The 16334-nt window shown below is 39.4% G+C and overlaps 1 protein-coding gene across 7 annotated transcripts in view; it reads right to left on the bottom strand.

Moving 5' to 3' along the window:
* SH3KBP1 (SH3 domain containing kinase binding protein 1) overlaps positions 1-16334 on the bottom strand; it is a 309900-nt gene that overhangs the window by 141895 nt on the left and 151671 nt on the right. For 3 of the 7 annotated variants that reach the window (XM_081126121.1, XM_081126124.1, XM_081126123.1), the window contains one exon: positions 10194-10323. In XM_081126121.1, coding sequence (XP_080982247.1) covers positions 10194-10323 — 130 coding nt within the window. Of the gene's footprint in view, positions 1-1801; positions 1877-9565; positions 9626-10193; positions 10324-16334 lie in introns of all 7 variants that reach the window. The other 4 variants (XM_081126120.1, XM_081126118.1, XM_081126119.1 and 1 more) reach the window with 2 other exon arrangements.

The raw sequence follows: 16334 nt of genomic DNA, 5'->3' as shown, positions 1-16334 counted from the left end.
AATGAAACTATCACCACACCCCTCCCGACCACCACCACCACCACCACCACCACCACCATGATCACTACCAGAAGGCAGCTGGGCAAATGGATTAGGGCAAGGCTGTTTTAGTTCTTCAAAAAGAAAAATTTGAAGGATTCTTCTATAATTCCTTATTAGCCAGAACCATTAATATTTTCAACCACTGCCATCCTGATTTCACTGAGCTTCTGGTTTCAGGGATTTGCTGCCTTCCAGGCTCATCTTAATAATTTTATATTAACCACTGTGAGAAATACTCTTTACATTACACAGGGAGAGGTTACATAGTCATTCAACCACACAAGCATGAACTGGGAAGGAAACACACGGCAGATTTTTCTTCCGGAAATTCTGGCAGCCTGCTTGTATCAATTTTAAATATGTAAATTAAATATCTGAATATCTGAGTTGGTGAAATAGATCAAAATCTAGTTCCTTCCCTTTGGAAGGAAAGAAAGGTGACTTTTCATTTTCATGTCTGTTTGGTACAGCATCTTTTAGCTACTGGTGCCCATCACATACACTATCCCATAAAATATCCGTGTCACACTCAGAACACCAGGTGACACTCTCGATCAATACAGCCCAAAGTGTTGTCTGCATACTGGGACCAGTTCATGAAAGACTCATTACTGATACACAGTGAGCTAAGTGCACAAAGTGTGAGTGTTTGGAAATGCTTAAATCAGAGCAGTGTGCACTGGTTTGGCTTCCTTACATGGTCAATGGACTCCTCTAGGTGAACACTGATCCATCCCAGTCTATCAAATGCCTGTGGTGAGGTCCAGGTGGAGCACTGCATGCATAGTAAAATCATGTACAGCAGAACCAGGCATCTGTTCACCTGGGAACAGAAATAAAGGTAAACCTCACCACAGACAGGCTGAGAAGCACTGCTGTGGTGTTCACATTTGAACCTATTCTTTCATCACTTCTGTAGATGTATGTATGTATGCATACACTAAGGTGGGCGTTTCTCCTTCGAGATGTAAAAGAACAAAGCCTCATCAAATTTGCTTTGGCCAGTCATGTAACTGTCCACTTTTTTGTAATTTACCTAAATATTCCAGCATTGATCAATTCAGACCCATGGGCTATTTTGTTTTCTTTTTAATTCACATGTATAGTGCTTACTATGTGGCAGGAACTGTCCTAAGGGCTTCACAAGAGTCATTCATTAATCACATTCATCGCCTTCCTCTCAACTTTTGACAGTTTTATTTCACAACACAAAAGGCTACACATTGTTTCGGTCAAAAGAAGTCTGCCGTGTGGTGATTGGCTGAATGAGCAAAGCGAAACAGCATTTCTGGCATGGACTTTCATGCCAAGTATTTTTTCTTTAAACCACAAAATGAAGAAATGGTTTATTAGTTTCCAATGATCCACTCTGAAAAAGCAATAACCATAAGAGGTTGACATCTCCATGGGAAGCCATCTTACACCACCCCAGAGGTCCCGAGATATTGGTACAAATACATATGCCATGACAAGTGCTACCGATCCCTCCTCTGCACGCATGGTTCATGCACCCATGTCACACACATGATAGAGGCACAAAGCAAACAAGAAAGCGTCAGGGGCTGGTGGTGGAAAAGCTCTTGTAGCACACACCAAGGAGACGGCACTTATCTTAGACAAATAAGTCCATGTCCTTGGACCAGAAATTCACAGACACTTGGCAGAAGCACAAGCAGCTTGAAAAAGTACAGCTGCATCAAAAAACACAAGTACCCAGATCTTATCTTTACAATTGTCTCCTGCTGTTAAGGTCACTCACTGTAATAGCGTCTGTGGCCCTCCGTCTTTCCGGGTGCAGCTCGGTACAGAATTGTCCCTTCAAAGGTAGTCTTTCCTGACAGTGAATGAGAGAAGAGAAGGGGAGAGAAAAACAAGAGAGGAGGGAAGGGGGAGCAAATGATGGCAAAAGAAGGAAGAGGAAGAATTTTTAACTGAACTTGCCTTCAATGAATCCACTGCAAGAGCTTCATCCGCAAAATTAATTAGAGACCATTAGGCAGAATTTCAGAATGTTACAGAATGAGCCCAAAGTCCCCATGCAACCACGATGCGCAATCACGAGCTTCCAGAACTGGGGCTTGCCTCTGCACATGACCAGCATGTAGATTATGCTCAATTTAAACCTGGAAGCCATTTCAACATTATCATTCAAGAATAGGCAAACCTCAATTAACCAGAAGGAATCCAATTAATTGGATTCCTTAATTAACTCAATTGTACAGCACAATCTTCTCTTTGGAGAATATGGCCCAAGCATAATATAGATTCAGGCCCATCATCCTTTATCTTCTACCCCTAGGGCCCTGTATGATACAAACTGATATTCATGACTGCAAGATTCTAAACAACGCATGAAATTCTCTTTTAAAGATATTTATCATCCGCAGTACCTTTAAGCAAGAAAATGTACTAATATACTAGAGGGGGCATTTTACCAATGAGGTTTGAAACCATTAGCGGCATCCATGTCAATATAAGGGGTTTTCTGCTTAGCACCAAGAACTTCAGAAAACCCTATTTCTTGAAACATCTTAATTGAGGTTTTGCCATATCAGTCATGAGACTGTACTCAAGCATGAGGACACAGTGTCAAATGTCAAATTATCTCTTTTTTGTTGTTACAAATAGAGGTTATCAATAGCATAAGACAGGACACATGGCTAAAACCCAAATCTCTGTAGAACCATGAGCAAGTACATAGAACACAAACACACAGCTCTGCTTTGAGTATACACACACACACATGCGTGTTCGTATGCCCCACAGAGAATACCACCAGCAGGTAACTTGATTTGCTAAAGGCAAACTCTATTAATAAATGCATTACTCTAAATTACCCAAGAAATTAGTTCTATTACGGTTTGTGAGCTAAATATCGACCGGAAGCCAATAATACAGCTTTATAAATAAGTCTGAGGGATAAAAAGGCAGGCTACACTTACAGAGAAAGTAGAACTGAGATGGGAGAGAGCAACTTGTCTCACTTCTTAGAAACACTCATTAATAAAATGAGAACTCACAATAGGAACCATAGTGTCTGCTTCTGGGCCATAGTACCCCTAATACATGAAGGGATTGTGAAAGATCAGACCAACAACTTAAGTGAATTAGGTATTTCTAATTTCCGTGCCCTATAGGCATGGTAGTACCCCCCTGTTTTGAAATCTGCCCTTTTAGACAGATGTGTTCCATCCAATTAAGGCAAAAACTTAGAAATTCAAATCACTGGCTTTTTAAGAATAATCCAAAGAAACAATAAAGTGTTTCAAATGTTCTTGGTAGACTTGGAGCTTTTGAGGACTTTGATGACAAAAGCAGAGCAAGTAACAGTGGCTAGTTTTTATATGGGCAAATTTTTATTCTGCTTAATTTCAGTCATTAAGGCAAAATTACTCCTAAGGAATAGAGATATTTTGTGAGTTATGGCTTCCAAAACTGGACAGTAATAGTCCTTTCAACGTGAGAAAAAGTAAGTATAAGAAAAAGAAATCAGTATCTCAATAAAGTTCTTCCATTTACAACAGTCTCCCTGTGTTCTTCCTCAGCACCAAATCTGAGAATCACAGGGGTATACCATGGCCCTGATGTCTCTGAATGGCCAAGCATTTCTGCACAGTTCCCTATGCACTGGAAGTAAGGCCATTGAAGATGGAGCCTGGGCTAGGGGTAGATGAGGACATATACATTTGATCTAAAGAGCAAAAGAGGTGAGCAACTGGGAAGTTCATGAATGTAAGCGCTATTTATTTTACTGGGAGAAACACCCTTCAGCCACTATTAAATATTAGCACTTGAAGGCAGCAAACACTGTAAAAGAAATCTTAAATTTTCAACACAAAATCATATGCTTGTGCTAGCATCTAATTTTGCCTAAACTTTTTTAGCAATTTACTAATTGCTCCTCACTGCTAATAGAACATCATACACAAAACAAATATTATCTAATATTAAAAAGAAAAAGTGTCCAGGGATACAACGGAGTGGGGGTTGTCAGCCTGGCTTTACTTTTTATAGGCAAGGGGCACTGAGCAATCTGTTTTTACAGTTAATGAAATACAGTATTTGTATATTTTGGGAGTGGTTTATCCTAAGCTTTAAAAGGCCATCTCCATCTCTGTCTTAGCTTGACAAGTCACTAAAGTATCAAAACCTAAAATTCAAAACTAAAGAATTAAGGAAAATAAGAAAGTCAATTCAAACTGAAATCTCATGGCTATTGATGGTTATAGAAAGAAAATGCAAACTTTTTCCCCTCTGAAAATTATGGAAAATAACTGAAAATGTTTCTATAGCTAAAGGGTGGTTTTTGGAAAGGAAGGGAGGAAGGGAGGAAGGGAGGGAGGGAGGGAGGGAGGGAGGGAGGGAGGGAGGGAGGGAGGGAAGGAAGGAAGGAAGGAAGGAAGGAAGGAAGGAAGGAAGGAAGGAAGGAAGGAAGGAAGGAAGGAAGGAAGGAAGGAAGGAAGCTAACAAATACTTTTCAGTTTTATGACAATTATTTTAGAATCTAAGAAATTAAATAATATAAAAACATGTTAGAAACAGAAAAGACACATTTATATCTTAAATGTGAATCAAAATATGTATGAAATTGAAACTAAACAATAGTCATACCTGGATTTCTTTGCCTCTAAGTTTAAACAAATCTTATAGATTAAGGATATTCTCTGATTATAATTTGATATAATAATATAATATCAATATAACTTATAATTAGTTCTATTTCATATTATTTAGTCGATATTACCATGTGCAAAATTGTAACTAAAAAGGTAATTAATCATGATCTGTGACAAAAAGAAGAAATAAGCTAAACTATACTGAGATTTGAAATTTGTCTATGTTTAGTGAGAGGGTGAACTACATGCCATAATGGAGGCAATATCAATGTGTGTGGAAGGTCTGCATATAATTGTGTCATTATTCATAAGCCAGGCCACACCAAGGACTTAATTTCATTGGGCTTTAGTGTTCTCATCTGACAGCAGGCTAAATGATCTCTAAATTCCTTTCCTTTCCTAACATAAGATTCTGCCTGCACTATTATTGCAACCACTTGGGTGTTTTATTTTTTTAAAACCTAATTTACTCAATTTTTTTCCACTATTGATCTGTTACATGGGAACCCATTTCATTCTTTCAAAAAATTTCTTGTTGGCACCATTTTGCAAGCCCTAATGAGTAAATAGATCTGGGTGATAACCATTAGTGGCTGTTAACATTCAAAAAGAAAGATAGCCAGACATTATGAGCTTCTAGAAAGACTATACATTACCACCTATGAAGCAGTTTTGAAATATATATATATCCTGAATTTAATAAAGCCCCTAGATCTAATTATCAATTTATAGGAATATAGAGTAAATGAGATATCAGAGATAAAATCAGCAAAGGCAGACAGTGGGAAACTAATGGACAAAGGAAAAAAAGAGATATGGAGAAGGAAACTAGATTCAAAGAGACTTGAGACATATCAACAAATCACAATGTATGTATCTTCTTTGGATGCATATTCAATCTAACAAACTGTATTAAAAATAGAAGACTATTAGGGGGAAGTAAACACTGATTGTATATTTAATTACATTGAAGAAACTGCCATTATTTTTTGGTGTGATAAGTTTTTAAGACACCCTTTTATTGATACATATTGAAATACAGTTATGTGTCATTTAATGACAGGGATACGTTCTGGGAAATGCGTTGTTAGGTGATTTTGTCATTGTGTGAACATCATAGAGTGCATGCATTTACACAAATGGAGATAAAGCCTACTATACACCTAGGCTATATGGTATAGCCTATTGCTCCTAGGCTACAAACCTATACAGCCTATTACTGTACTAAATACCATAGGCAATTGTAATACAATGGCAAGTATTTGTGTAACTAAACATATCTAAACACAGAAAAGGTACAGCAAAAATATTGTATAAAAGATAAAAAGTAGATACCTGTATAGGGCACTTAACATGAAGCTTGGAGCTTGCAGGACTGGAAGTTGCTCTGGGTGAGTCAGTGAGTGAAGGTGAAGGCCTAGAATTACTGTACATTACTGGAGACTTTATAAACACTGTCCCACAAGCCCTCCCCCTGCTTCCCTCCAACAGGGTCAGAAATGGAACACTGAAGCTGTAAATACTGCTCCATGAACAGGAGTGTGGGCTGGACTGACTGGATATATCAAGGAGAAACTGGCTACAGCATAGATCACCATAATAGTGGCTGTCAGGAAGGCACAAAAGGTGATAGAAGGAGACTTAAACAAAAAAATTTATAAAAATATTTTTTAAAAGTACCATTAAGATTCTATAAGTTCTATGAAAGGTAAAGATGTTTTCAAATTTAATTATGTAGCAAAAAGTTTCTGCTACTACATAACAACGAATTTTCTTATCAAGATAAAATGTTTAAAACAACATATTAACCAATACAATTGCTGTAATGCTTTCCTTGATAGATTAGATTACTCTGAACAAAGATCTAAATTTTAGAGATTTTTCATAACCAACCACCATAATATAAATATATCAGGGTAAAAGAAAAGCAAGCTCAAGCAATTTGCACCTGTCATTCAAAGATAAAAATGCCTCTCCTCAGAGTAAGAAAGGTTTCAGCAAGCATTTAGTGAACACCTATCATGTCAAGCTGTCTTGGGACACTTCCTCTTAAATCTAATGCAATGTTTCTTTTATTGTATTCATCCATTGGTTGGCAAAATTCAACCGAATAACTATCCTCAAATACTTTCTGGAAGTAGACATGTGAAGAGTACAAATACCAAATAAGTATGTGCACATACAGGAGTGTGCATGTGTGTGTGTGAAAGAGAAATATAAGGATATATTGTACACAAAGTTTTCCTCATATGTATCAAGATAAAGATTTTATCTGTCTTAAAAACCCCACCCTAATGTCTGCTAGCATTTAAATTAAGAGGATTTTTATATGCCACTAGGATCTCTAAAAATTATAAAAGTTGTACTAACATTAGGAGTTTAACTTACTCCCAGAGGCATATATTAAGCAATCTCTGTGAAAAGTAACTATAATTTATGAAGAGTATTAAGTGGGCTACTCTAACAAAGACCTTGATTAAGTACAGTTTAGCTTATACCACAGTAAAAAGCTAGATGTATTTTGGGCATTAACTACATTTATCTTTCTCAGTTCTATATTAAAAGTAAATATATATTATTATAGTTATACAGGATGTTATCCCTGGGGAAAACTGGGTGAAGGGCACACAGGATCTCCCTGAACAGTTTTTTGGTAACTTCTTGTGAATCTATAAATATTTCAAAAGTTTTTTTTAAGTAAACCACATCAAAACTTCTAACACCATTCTCTGAGGGTAGGGAATAAGAAGATTCATTCTAAAATCAGAGGTTCCACTTAGACAAATCCTACCGGTATGTGTAATTTCTGCATGTGACCTGATGTGATTATATAAATTTCAACATCAGAGAGTAAACGGCTACTGAAAACCCTGTTGGAACACTGAGAGATGCTATTTCTTTCTCTTTCAGAAGACTGTTTCAATTTAGCAAGCCACAGGGACATTATTACCACATCTGCTTTTCTGTGAAGCCCTTTGTGACCATCATCATCCCCACATCCCCATGGGACTGGCTTCTCGGCCTTTGTATCCCACTGTTCCTCAGACACCCAGCTAGCAGAGCACCTGGGGCACTTTCTTGAACTTCTGCTGATTTGTGCACCCCTTTTCTGCAATGTGAGCTGAGTGAAGGCGGGGACTCTGTCTGCTTTGTCTCTAAATATTTTAAGTGCCTTATACAGTATCTTGATAACAACAGGGCTCAAAAAAAAAAAAAAAAAAAGGTTGAATGAATAGAAGAAAAGGAGGAAAGGAGGAAAGGAAGGAAGAGAGAAGGAAGGATGATGAATAGATATAGACAGACAGAGAGATGGATAGATGGGTTCTCTTCTCCTTAACTGTATATACAGGAAGGTTATAAAAGCCATGTAGTTCTTACCAGAAGCATCCATCTTTCTTAGAAGACCATGCCTCTTCAGGACCTCAAAACCCATTCCATTCACAAAGGATAGATTCCAGGGTAACTAAATGTGGCTGCTGAAACTATTGGGCTCTCCTAGTCCTGAAACGTAAGGCTTTTAACTGAATGAGTGTTAGGGAAGGCAGTCTCTACAAGAGAAGCAGTCCCTTGCAAGCATGTGAAGGAAGGCTACGTGTTTGGGGAGACCTTCCCATTCAGCTGCCTAACCTCCTACCTGCCACAGGAATCTCAGCACTGTATGCTTTGCACTGAGAAGGGTTAAATGTCCATATTATTGACCTGGAGCAAGAGGAGAGTTTGTTTCAATAGTTCCAAAAATACAAGAAGCATTACTTCTCTGGCCTTCCAGCTCTGAGAGCATAGTTACCACGGCAGGACACTAAGAGGTCAGAGTTGTCCCAAAATGGCTGTCCAACACTTCCCCAGATCTTTTCTGCATCAGTAGGGAAATCCTGAAGTGATTTCCAAATGCAGACAATGCTTCAGTGAACATGGTACCAATCGAGTGTAAGCAGCCTCAAAATACTAACTGGTTATGTCCCAAGAGTTTATCATGATTAACAATGAGAGTGACCATTTATGGAGGGCCTTCGATGAGTGAGGTGGTTTATATACATTATTGCTATTGGAACTCATAATGCACTTCCCCATGGAAATAGTGGTATAATGACCCAAACTGGCCCTCCCTCCAAAAAAGCCCATTCAATCTATATCCCTGAGGTATAGAATTGTTACTATAGGACCCAACTACCAGGTACAATACTATTCCAGTATACAAAAGGAAGCACCAGGCAGTTAGAATTCTAACGTGTAATTTGGGAGCTATAGCAACTCCCACTATCATGGGATCAAGGAAACTTTCTGCTCTCCTGACCATACTCATCAGTTAGGCCATGTTAGCAGAGAACCCCCTCTCCCCAAGCCAGAGAAGGCAGCAGGAGCTCCAAGATGCTTTATTTTCTCCAAATTCACTTCCTGTTCTTCCTACCATAGATCCTAGGATAGAAATGGGGTTCAGGGGTGGGGGGGGGGTCCCAGGATTTGGAAGTAGAGGGAAAGGGTGTATGTAGCTAAGCCAGCCAGGCAGCACTGCAGATTCTATGGATGATGAGCTGCTGAGACACCAAGTGAAGGAGGTTGCCTGAACACTTCTCTGGAAATGGCTTTACCTCCAAATTGGGAACTTGTCCAATCATGCCACTGGTTAAATAAGAGAAACACAACTAACTTGAGAACACCACTCAAGTCAGATTTTTCCAAGTGGAAAAGGAAGCTGTTTAAGAATTATTTTGACAGGATGTAGCTGTCCTCTTCTTATCAGGAAGGGAAGTCTACAACACCAGGTAGCGCCTCACCACTATGACACAGTCAAGCCTCTTAAAACATTCATGCCCATGACCTTGGCTCAAGACGGCATAAGAGATACACAGACGCCCACGCAGGAAGTTGGGTTAGCGACTGGGAGAACAAAGCTTCCCGGTCCTGACCTTTTGCTCCGTGAGCTGGAAAGGGCAGCAGAGAAGCTGGAGGGAGGAGAGCTTCAGGCCCTGGAGAAAGAAAGATCTGGCATTCGTTCTCACCATCGCAGAGGGACATGCATGCTCACCCAACGTGGGGCTAGGCTCTCAGCTGTCTTGTCATACTTTTAAGGGAACTGGCATGCACTCATTCTGAACACAGTAGTTCTCACCACCAACGATTTGTGTATGTTTGTGCCATTCTTCTCCAAGTTCTTCAAGGGATGCTGAGAAATACAGCAATCTCATTTGCTTCATTTACAAATAATTATCAATTTGCAGTGAGTGACACTTTAGAAGTATATGAAGGCACAGCAACATGGGCCACCCGTGAGGGAGTATTACCATGGCATGAAGGTTGACCTCACCTATCCAGAGACGTACAGAGTGTGCATCTGCACACATGTAAAGGTGTACGTGTCACACCTGTACAATGATAAACCTACTAAATCACATGTGTTAAGGCAGCATAACCAAAATATACTCATGAGCTTTTGTCACAGCTGCTTGGCATAGGCTACAGAGCAGAGGGGAGGCAGAAGCAGCACCCATTGGTGTCCCTATCCCTTTCCTGCATGGTGAGGAGGGGCATCCTTACTTGACTTGGAGAGCTGCTCATCCTGGGAAATGCTGAGGTCGTCTGACTCCCCTGACAGCTCCTTGATGAAATTGGAAGGAAACATTCCAGTCTTTCCATTGAGAACACCTTCCCACCATCCTTCTTCTACCTGCGCAGATATAAACAGAAGGACAGAGACACAGGGATCAGGTTAGACGTGGCACTTCTCAGTTTCCTCTCCCATCTGTATGGTGCAGAGTGCAGAGCCCACACAGGCGCAGCTGAAGGACCCAAAACTTACACTCTAATGGGGAAACAGAAAGCAGACTCCCCAGAGCCTTGAGATTCAGACTCAGGAAGGAGGGTTTAACCTGGGGGCCATAAACGCAAGTGGAAAGAATTATTTTCACTAACCTCAAACTGAAATTTGGCATTTCCTTTTATTACAAAGGTAGGTAACACAGCACAGTAACACTAGAAGGACCTGTGACTCTTCACCAAACACATCATGGATGTTCTCATGTCACATCATAGATGCTATGAGTTTCTCAACATATCGTTTGCACTCATTGCTACTTGGAAGTGGTGGTAGTTATCACACCTACTGGGAGACCTTTGTTATTTAATGCATTAATGAGGAATTACTTACTACATATAATAAGGAATCCCAAGTAGATTACTATATCAAAATTTGCTTTGAAAATAGTTTGATAGCTACTTCAATATAAATGGTTCTCTTTACAATTTTATATGTTTTACTTCACACATTTAAAACCATTATTCAAAAAATAAGAATGGCTTCCCAGACTACCTAAACTAACTAGACAGTCTAACAAAAAAAGTTAAGAATCCCCAAGCTAAGACCTCAATCAGAAGGGAGAAGGACTCCCTGTAGATTTCTGAAGGGTTCTAGATTACCCTGAGATGAACTGAAACGAGGTGAAGGGAGGTAGGAAGGGCAGCCAGACTGCAGTCATCTGGGTAGGGGAGTGAAGGCTGGATGTGGGGAAGTGGTGAGAATGGAGAAGACAGGTGTGGGTTTGAAGGCCCTTTGAGGTATAACTGGTCTTTTGTGGCCAATTAACTGGACAAACAAGAAAACAGTAAAGAAATAAGTCATCCCAAGATTTTGTGATGGAGCCACTAACAGTACATCGGAACTCATGGAATACAGACTTGCAGAGTGGTGATTATATCTGCATGATCACAGAATCTTCTGGAAAGAATCCAAACAACAGCATCCATGCACAATGGTCCCAATGATTATTCAATACCAAATCATGGTATTTAACAGCATTTTAGTTGAAATCATTCCATGTTTCTATGCCAGGTCAACTGATATGTACTATTCTTTCAAGGAGCTTTTTATACGATTAGGATGGTTAGAAAGATTCACCATAAGCCTGAATATAAATAGTCACAGGATTTGTAGCATGTGGTCCTTTGTGCTTGTCCTGAATAAGGAAAAATAAAATGACCTTCTTTCTCCTGTAATCACAGGACAGGAGGAAAAATCCAAGGGCATGGACCACAAATGAGCAGTCCCTGGAATAACTCCGGACAGCACAGGGCAGCTGGGCTAATTCTATTTGCTTCATTTTGACAATCTAAAATGTTCCTGTTCCCAGTAATAAGCAGCTGCAACCCAAGATCCCTGAAGGAAGTGCTCCTGACATATGGGATCGGTAGGCTGACTGCTGGGAAAACAGGGGTGTCTTCACCTTACCACACTCCCAGATGCCTGTATCACTGTCACTGCACAGTCTGAGAGGAGTGGCCAACAGGGAAACAGCAGACATCTATCATTAGCCACACAGTGAGTGGAGAGGCAGACAATAAAAACATTGCTCATTCCCTGGTGGGTACACTTCCCATTGCAGGCGCCATGGGCATGGGGGCTCTGGCCCCAGTACCAATGAGAGCTATTCAGTACTGTTTCTTCCTGTAGCTTGCTGCTTCAGCTGTGAGATTCAGGCTGGAGATACGAGAAAAATGATCCTCACCCTCACACTATCCCTCTTCAGCGATATTCTAGTTCAACTTCCTGTATAAAGATGAGGACACTGAAGCAGAGTGATTATATTAATTTATTCATTCATTCATTCAAAGAGTAAAGCATAGTGCCTTGCACACTGAATGAATGAATGAATGAGTGAATGAATGAATGAATACATGAATGAATGAAAAGCGGAGAAATCATTGGGAGAAATCCTCCTTAGGGGCCTACAAAGTCCTGATTCCTTCACAAAAGGATTTTTCCTTCCTGTGAGAAGCAAAGGGGAACAAGAGATCCTGACTATGTTGGCCACTGTTCTTAATTAGGTAGAGCCAAATCTAGGTCTGTGTATCCCACCCAATTCCACCAATATTTAATGAACACCTATCCTACACTGTCCTAGCACCTCAGGACAGATTGATTGAGAAGCTTCTGCCACAAAGAAATGAACATACAGAGACCTGCTTAGAAAAAAAAAGCTTACTTATGTTTATGTTTCTATATTTAAAAGAGAGAAAGAAATGTGTCCCTTTGTAATGAAGTAGAAATTATGGATGTTACCAAGGACTTACAATTTCTGCCCCAAGGAAAGTGATGAAAGGGGGCGTATATCAACACACATTCATCAAGAGTCTTCTGCAAGCCTTGGCTCTAGGCTGAGAAAAGCCCCCCCAGCCCCCAATGTCCCTCTGTGACCAACCCAGCCAGCTATGGCTGGCTGAGGATTAAAAAAAAATACTAGAGAAATATTAAGATAGTTCTTTAAAGTATTTTTTTTAATTGAGGTTTAATTCATACAAATGCACAGATCTTAACAGTGCAATTCAATCAGTTTTCACAAATGCATACACCTGTGTAACCCATACCTCTATCAACATACAGAGCATTTCCATCACTCCAGAAAATTCCCTTGTCCCATTCCAGTCAATCCACCTCCAAGCAACCACTAATCTGATTTCTATAACCTATGACTGATTTTGCCTTCTCTAGAACTCATATAAATGTGCTAAAACACAGTTTACCTTTGGAATATTGCTGAAAAAGCCCACAAACTGTCTCTAGAGAACATATTTTTCTATTAGTGGAATTAGTAAAAAAAAAAAAAAAAATTAAGGGAACCACTTCCTAAAGGCATAAACACCTACATTATTTTCCATTTTAGTTGCTTTAAATAACCATCCTTGTTGATTTGAGGACATGGAAAGCTGGTTGTGCCAAATATAAACAAGTATTATCTAGGTCCTAAATGTCTGGGCCAATATTTCTCCCTAAATCCTGTGTAGTTCATTGTCTGATTACCTCTTTCTGGCAGGACTCAAACATTCCATACACACAGGATGTTGATTTCTCTTCCCTGCTTTCATTCTTCTGAGAATAAGCCTATTATGCATGAGAGGGGCAGCTCAAAAAAGAAATGTGTAGAGTAATATAAAGGGAAATGACTTAAGAAAACATACAATTTCTATTTAAGACTTAAGCAAACTTTGCCCAATGAGACAGAGCAACATCCATGATTTTCCTCATAGTGGAAAGGGCTTCTGGTTGGGTTTTTACAAACATCCTTCAGCAAAGCTTGAAAGTCCTGTCTTTTAAAACTGCTACAAGCTAGACTACAGGTCCCCAAATTCCTAAAGGACTCTATGCTAAGGCCTTATTATCATTCCAACTAGAAAATGTGAGCAAATACAAAATCAAGCCAGCAAGATAAACTTTCTGATGAATCAAAATCCTCAGATTTTGTCCAGTCACTATTTCTAGGTGAGAAAACTGTCTGTGGGGATGTGATGATCTTAGAAAAGCCATATGTAAAACCATTAAATGGGGTATTCCTTTAAAAGTTCAATATAGGCAACACTATAACTTTTATTTCAACCGAATTTGATTGCATCTGCCAGCTCCTGTTTCCTATGCTCCATACCTGCCCCCGGAGGTTCATAGGTCATACCCAATCTCAGAGCAAGGCTGTACTAACACCCTGTTCTTCCTATAGACTAGCCCAGCACCTTACGAAATGCAGCCTGTGCTTGCTGAATTCATCCAAGTACTTCTCACCTTCCACATGCCCTGTTGAAATGTCACCTATTCTGGGAAGCATCTTCTTCACCCTCACTAAGAACTTTTGTTTTAAAATCGCTCTCTCATTTGCTAATGCCTCATGTACTCTAATAACATCTTGGGTTATTAGTTACATTCTTAGCTGTGTATATCTTACCCTCCCTGACTGAAAGTTCCAACTGTCTAATCATATGATTGGTTCCAGGGGCAACCCGCCCTCATCCTTTAGGTGATTCTCATTAACATAACAAAAGACACTTTGATCACTCTCTTCGCTTAGGAAATTCCAAGTATTTTAGGGGCTCTGTGCCAGAACCACCGGGCAAAGACCAAATATATATTTATTATAAATCACAATATCATAACTACCCATCCAAACTGATAGAGGCTATCTGATGAGTTAAAGTTTTGAAGGATTTCAACAGCTTATTTAGCTTTAGATAAGGGAACCAAATCTCTTGCTATGAGCATAAGAAGGAAGACTTGTAAGTTTCTGGGAAGTACAAGTTACTTCTTTGCAAACTACAAGGCCAGGTTAGGCTTTAAGTCTTAAAGTGAAGCCACTGGTCTCTAGCCAGCCTGACTAGGAAGCACTGAGAAATACCACAAAGAATAAATAAAAGCAAGAATCTCTCAACATCCAACACAAAAAGAAGAGAGGCTCATTTCCTAGGCTCTAGATAGGAAAGACAGGAAAACAAAGAGGCTTCAACAACCTTTTGCAAAAAATAGACCAACAAGCCAGTTTTGAAACTCAAGAGGCTCTCAAATGCTATTTCTCCTGGTAACCTTTTCCACATGCCATCTCTGTTCTTATAATCTGAACTTCACCTGCATTTATCAGTCTTACCCACTCTGGACAAAATGACACAAATGTGTATTTACAATGATCTCTTTGAAAATATCTACCCAGGAATTCAGCCTGCTGTTTTTCCTTTTGAATTGGCAACCCAGTTCCTTCAGGTTCACAATGATGAATCTAATGATGAGAGCAGAATTACTCACTGCTCTCTAGTCAGGAGGCAGAAGCATGATGAGTGCTTTCTTAAACAATTTCCCCTTGCCAACTCCACTTATCCCTGGACTGCCATGCGCTCTGCATTCCTTCTCTAAGCCACCCTGCAGAGGCCCATCCAGGCTAAGCACTGAAGGCTGGTGGTCGACTTCTGCCCCATGAGAGTCAGGGTTGTGTCTACTCAAACGCGCTTAAGCCCGCTGCTCTTACTACTAGCCCACAATTTGGTTAAATACCTCAAAAATATGTGTGAAGAGAAACAGTGGTGTGAAGGGATAATGGTAGTGATCTGAAGGTTAAAAAACTGCCAAATTAGGTGTGAACAAGGCAACAGAGATTAGGGGTGGCGGACTGTAGGACTTTAGGTTTTTATACTCCAGTTTTTTCACAGCATGTGCAGTTGTGTGTGTATAGCTTTGCAATACAGTAGAATTAATCTATTAACCAATCAATAAGAATATAACATATAATATGTATAGATATACACATACACAATGTTATATTTTTATTGACCAATTGATTGATTGATTCTATACTATTGCAAAGCTATTGCTATTGTCTTGCCTCAATTAGTCCCTGAGAGGGCTTTTGTTTATTTTGTTTTTAGTTTTCAGTGGAATTAGAAATAGCTACCCATTGGCATTTATACAACATCCTTTATAAGAGAAAAGTGCAGCTTTTATATTATACAGTGAGAATGGCCCCAAATCCACAATATTACAAGTAAATTGGAACAGGGAAGTTAATTTTTGATTATATAATTTTTTAAAATATGGATTAAAAGGCCAACCTTTATGTTTTGTTTTATATAAATAGCATAGGCTACACAGCTATTTTTCATATTTACTACTTGAAGAAAGCCCAGAATGAAGTCTAGCATTGAACTGGCAGTAAGTGGAAAGAAGGCTAGGATTGTAGGTGCTGGTGAAGCACTATGTCATCCAGGTAAGGAGAATAACAGCCCTGCGATCACTCTGCTTTAGCCATCCATGCTTGCTTTCCCTATAGCCAACAGGTAGGTGAGAGTGTGCAATATTTCTCAGAAATGTATTAATAATTTTCCTTATTTTGATTTGTACTTCATAAAACATTATTACAACATTAAAAGAAAAAC

Source organism: Miniopterus schreibersii, assembly GCF_964146895.1.
Source record: "Miniopterus schreibersii genome assembly, chromosome: X".
Taxonomy (NCBI): domain Eukaryota; kingdom Metazoa; phylum Chordata; class Mammalia; order Chiroptera; family Miniopteridae; genus Miniopterus; species Miniopterus schreibersii.
This window is presented reverse-complemented; position numbering and strand designations above follow the sequence as displayed.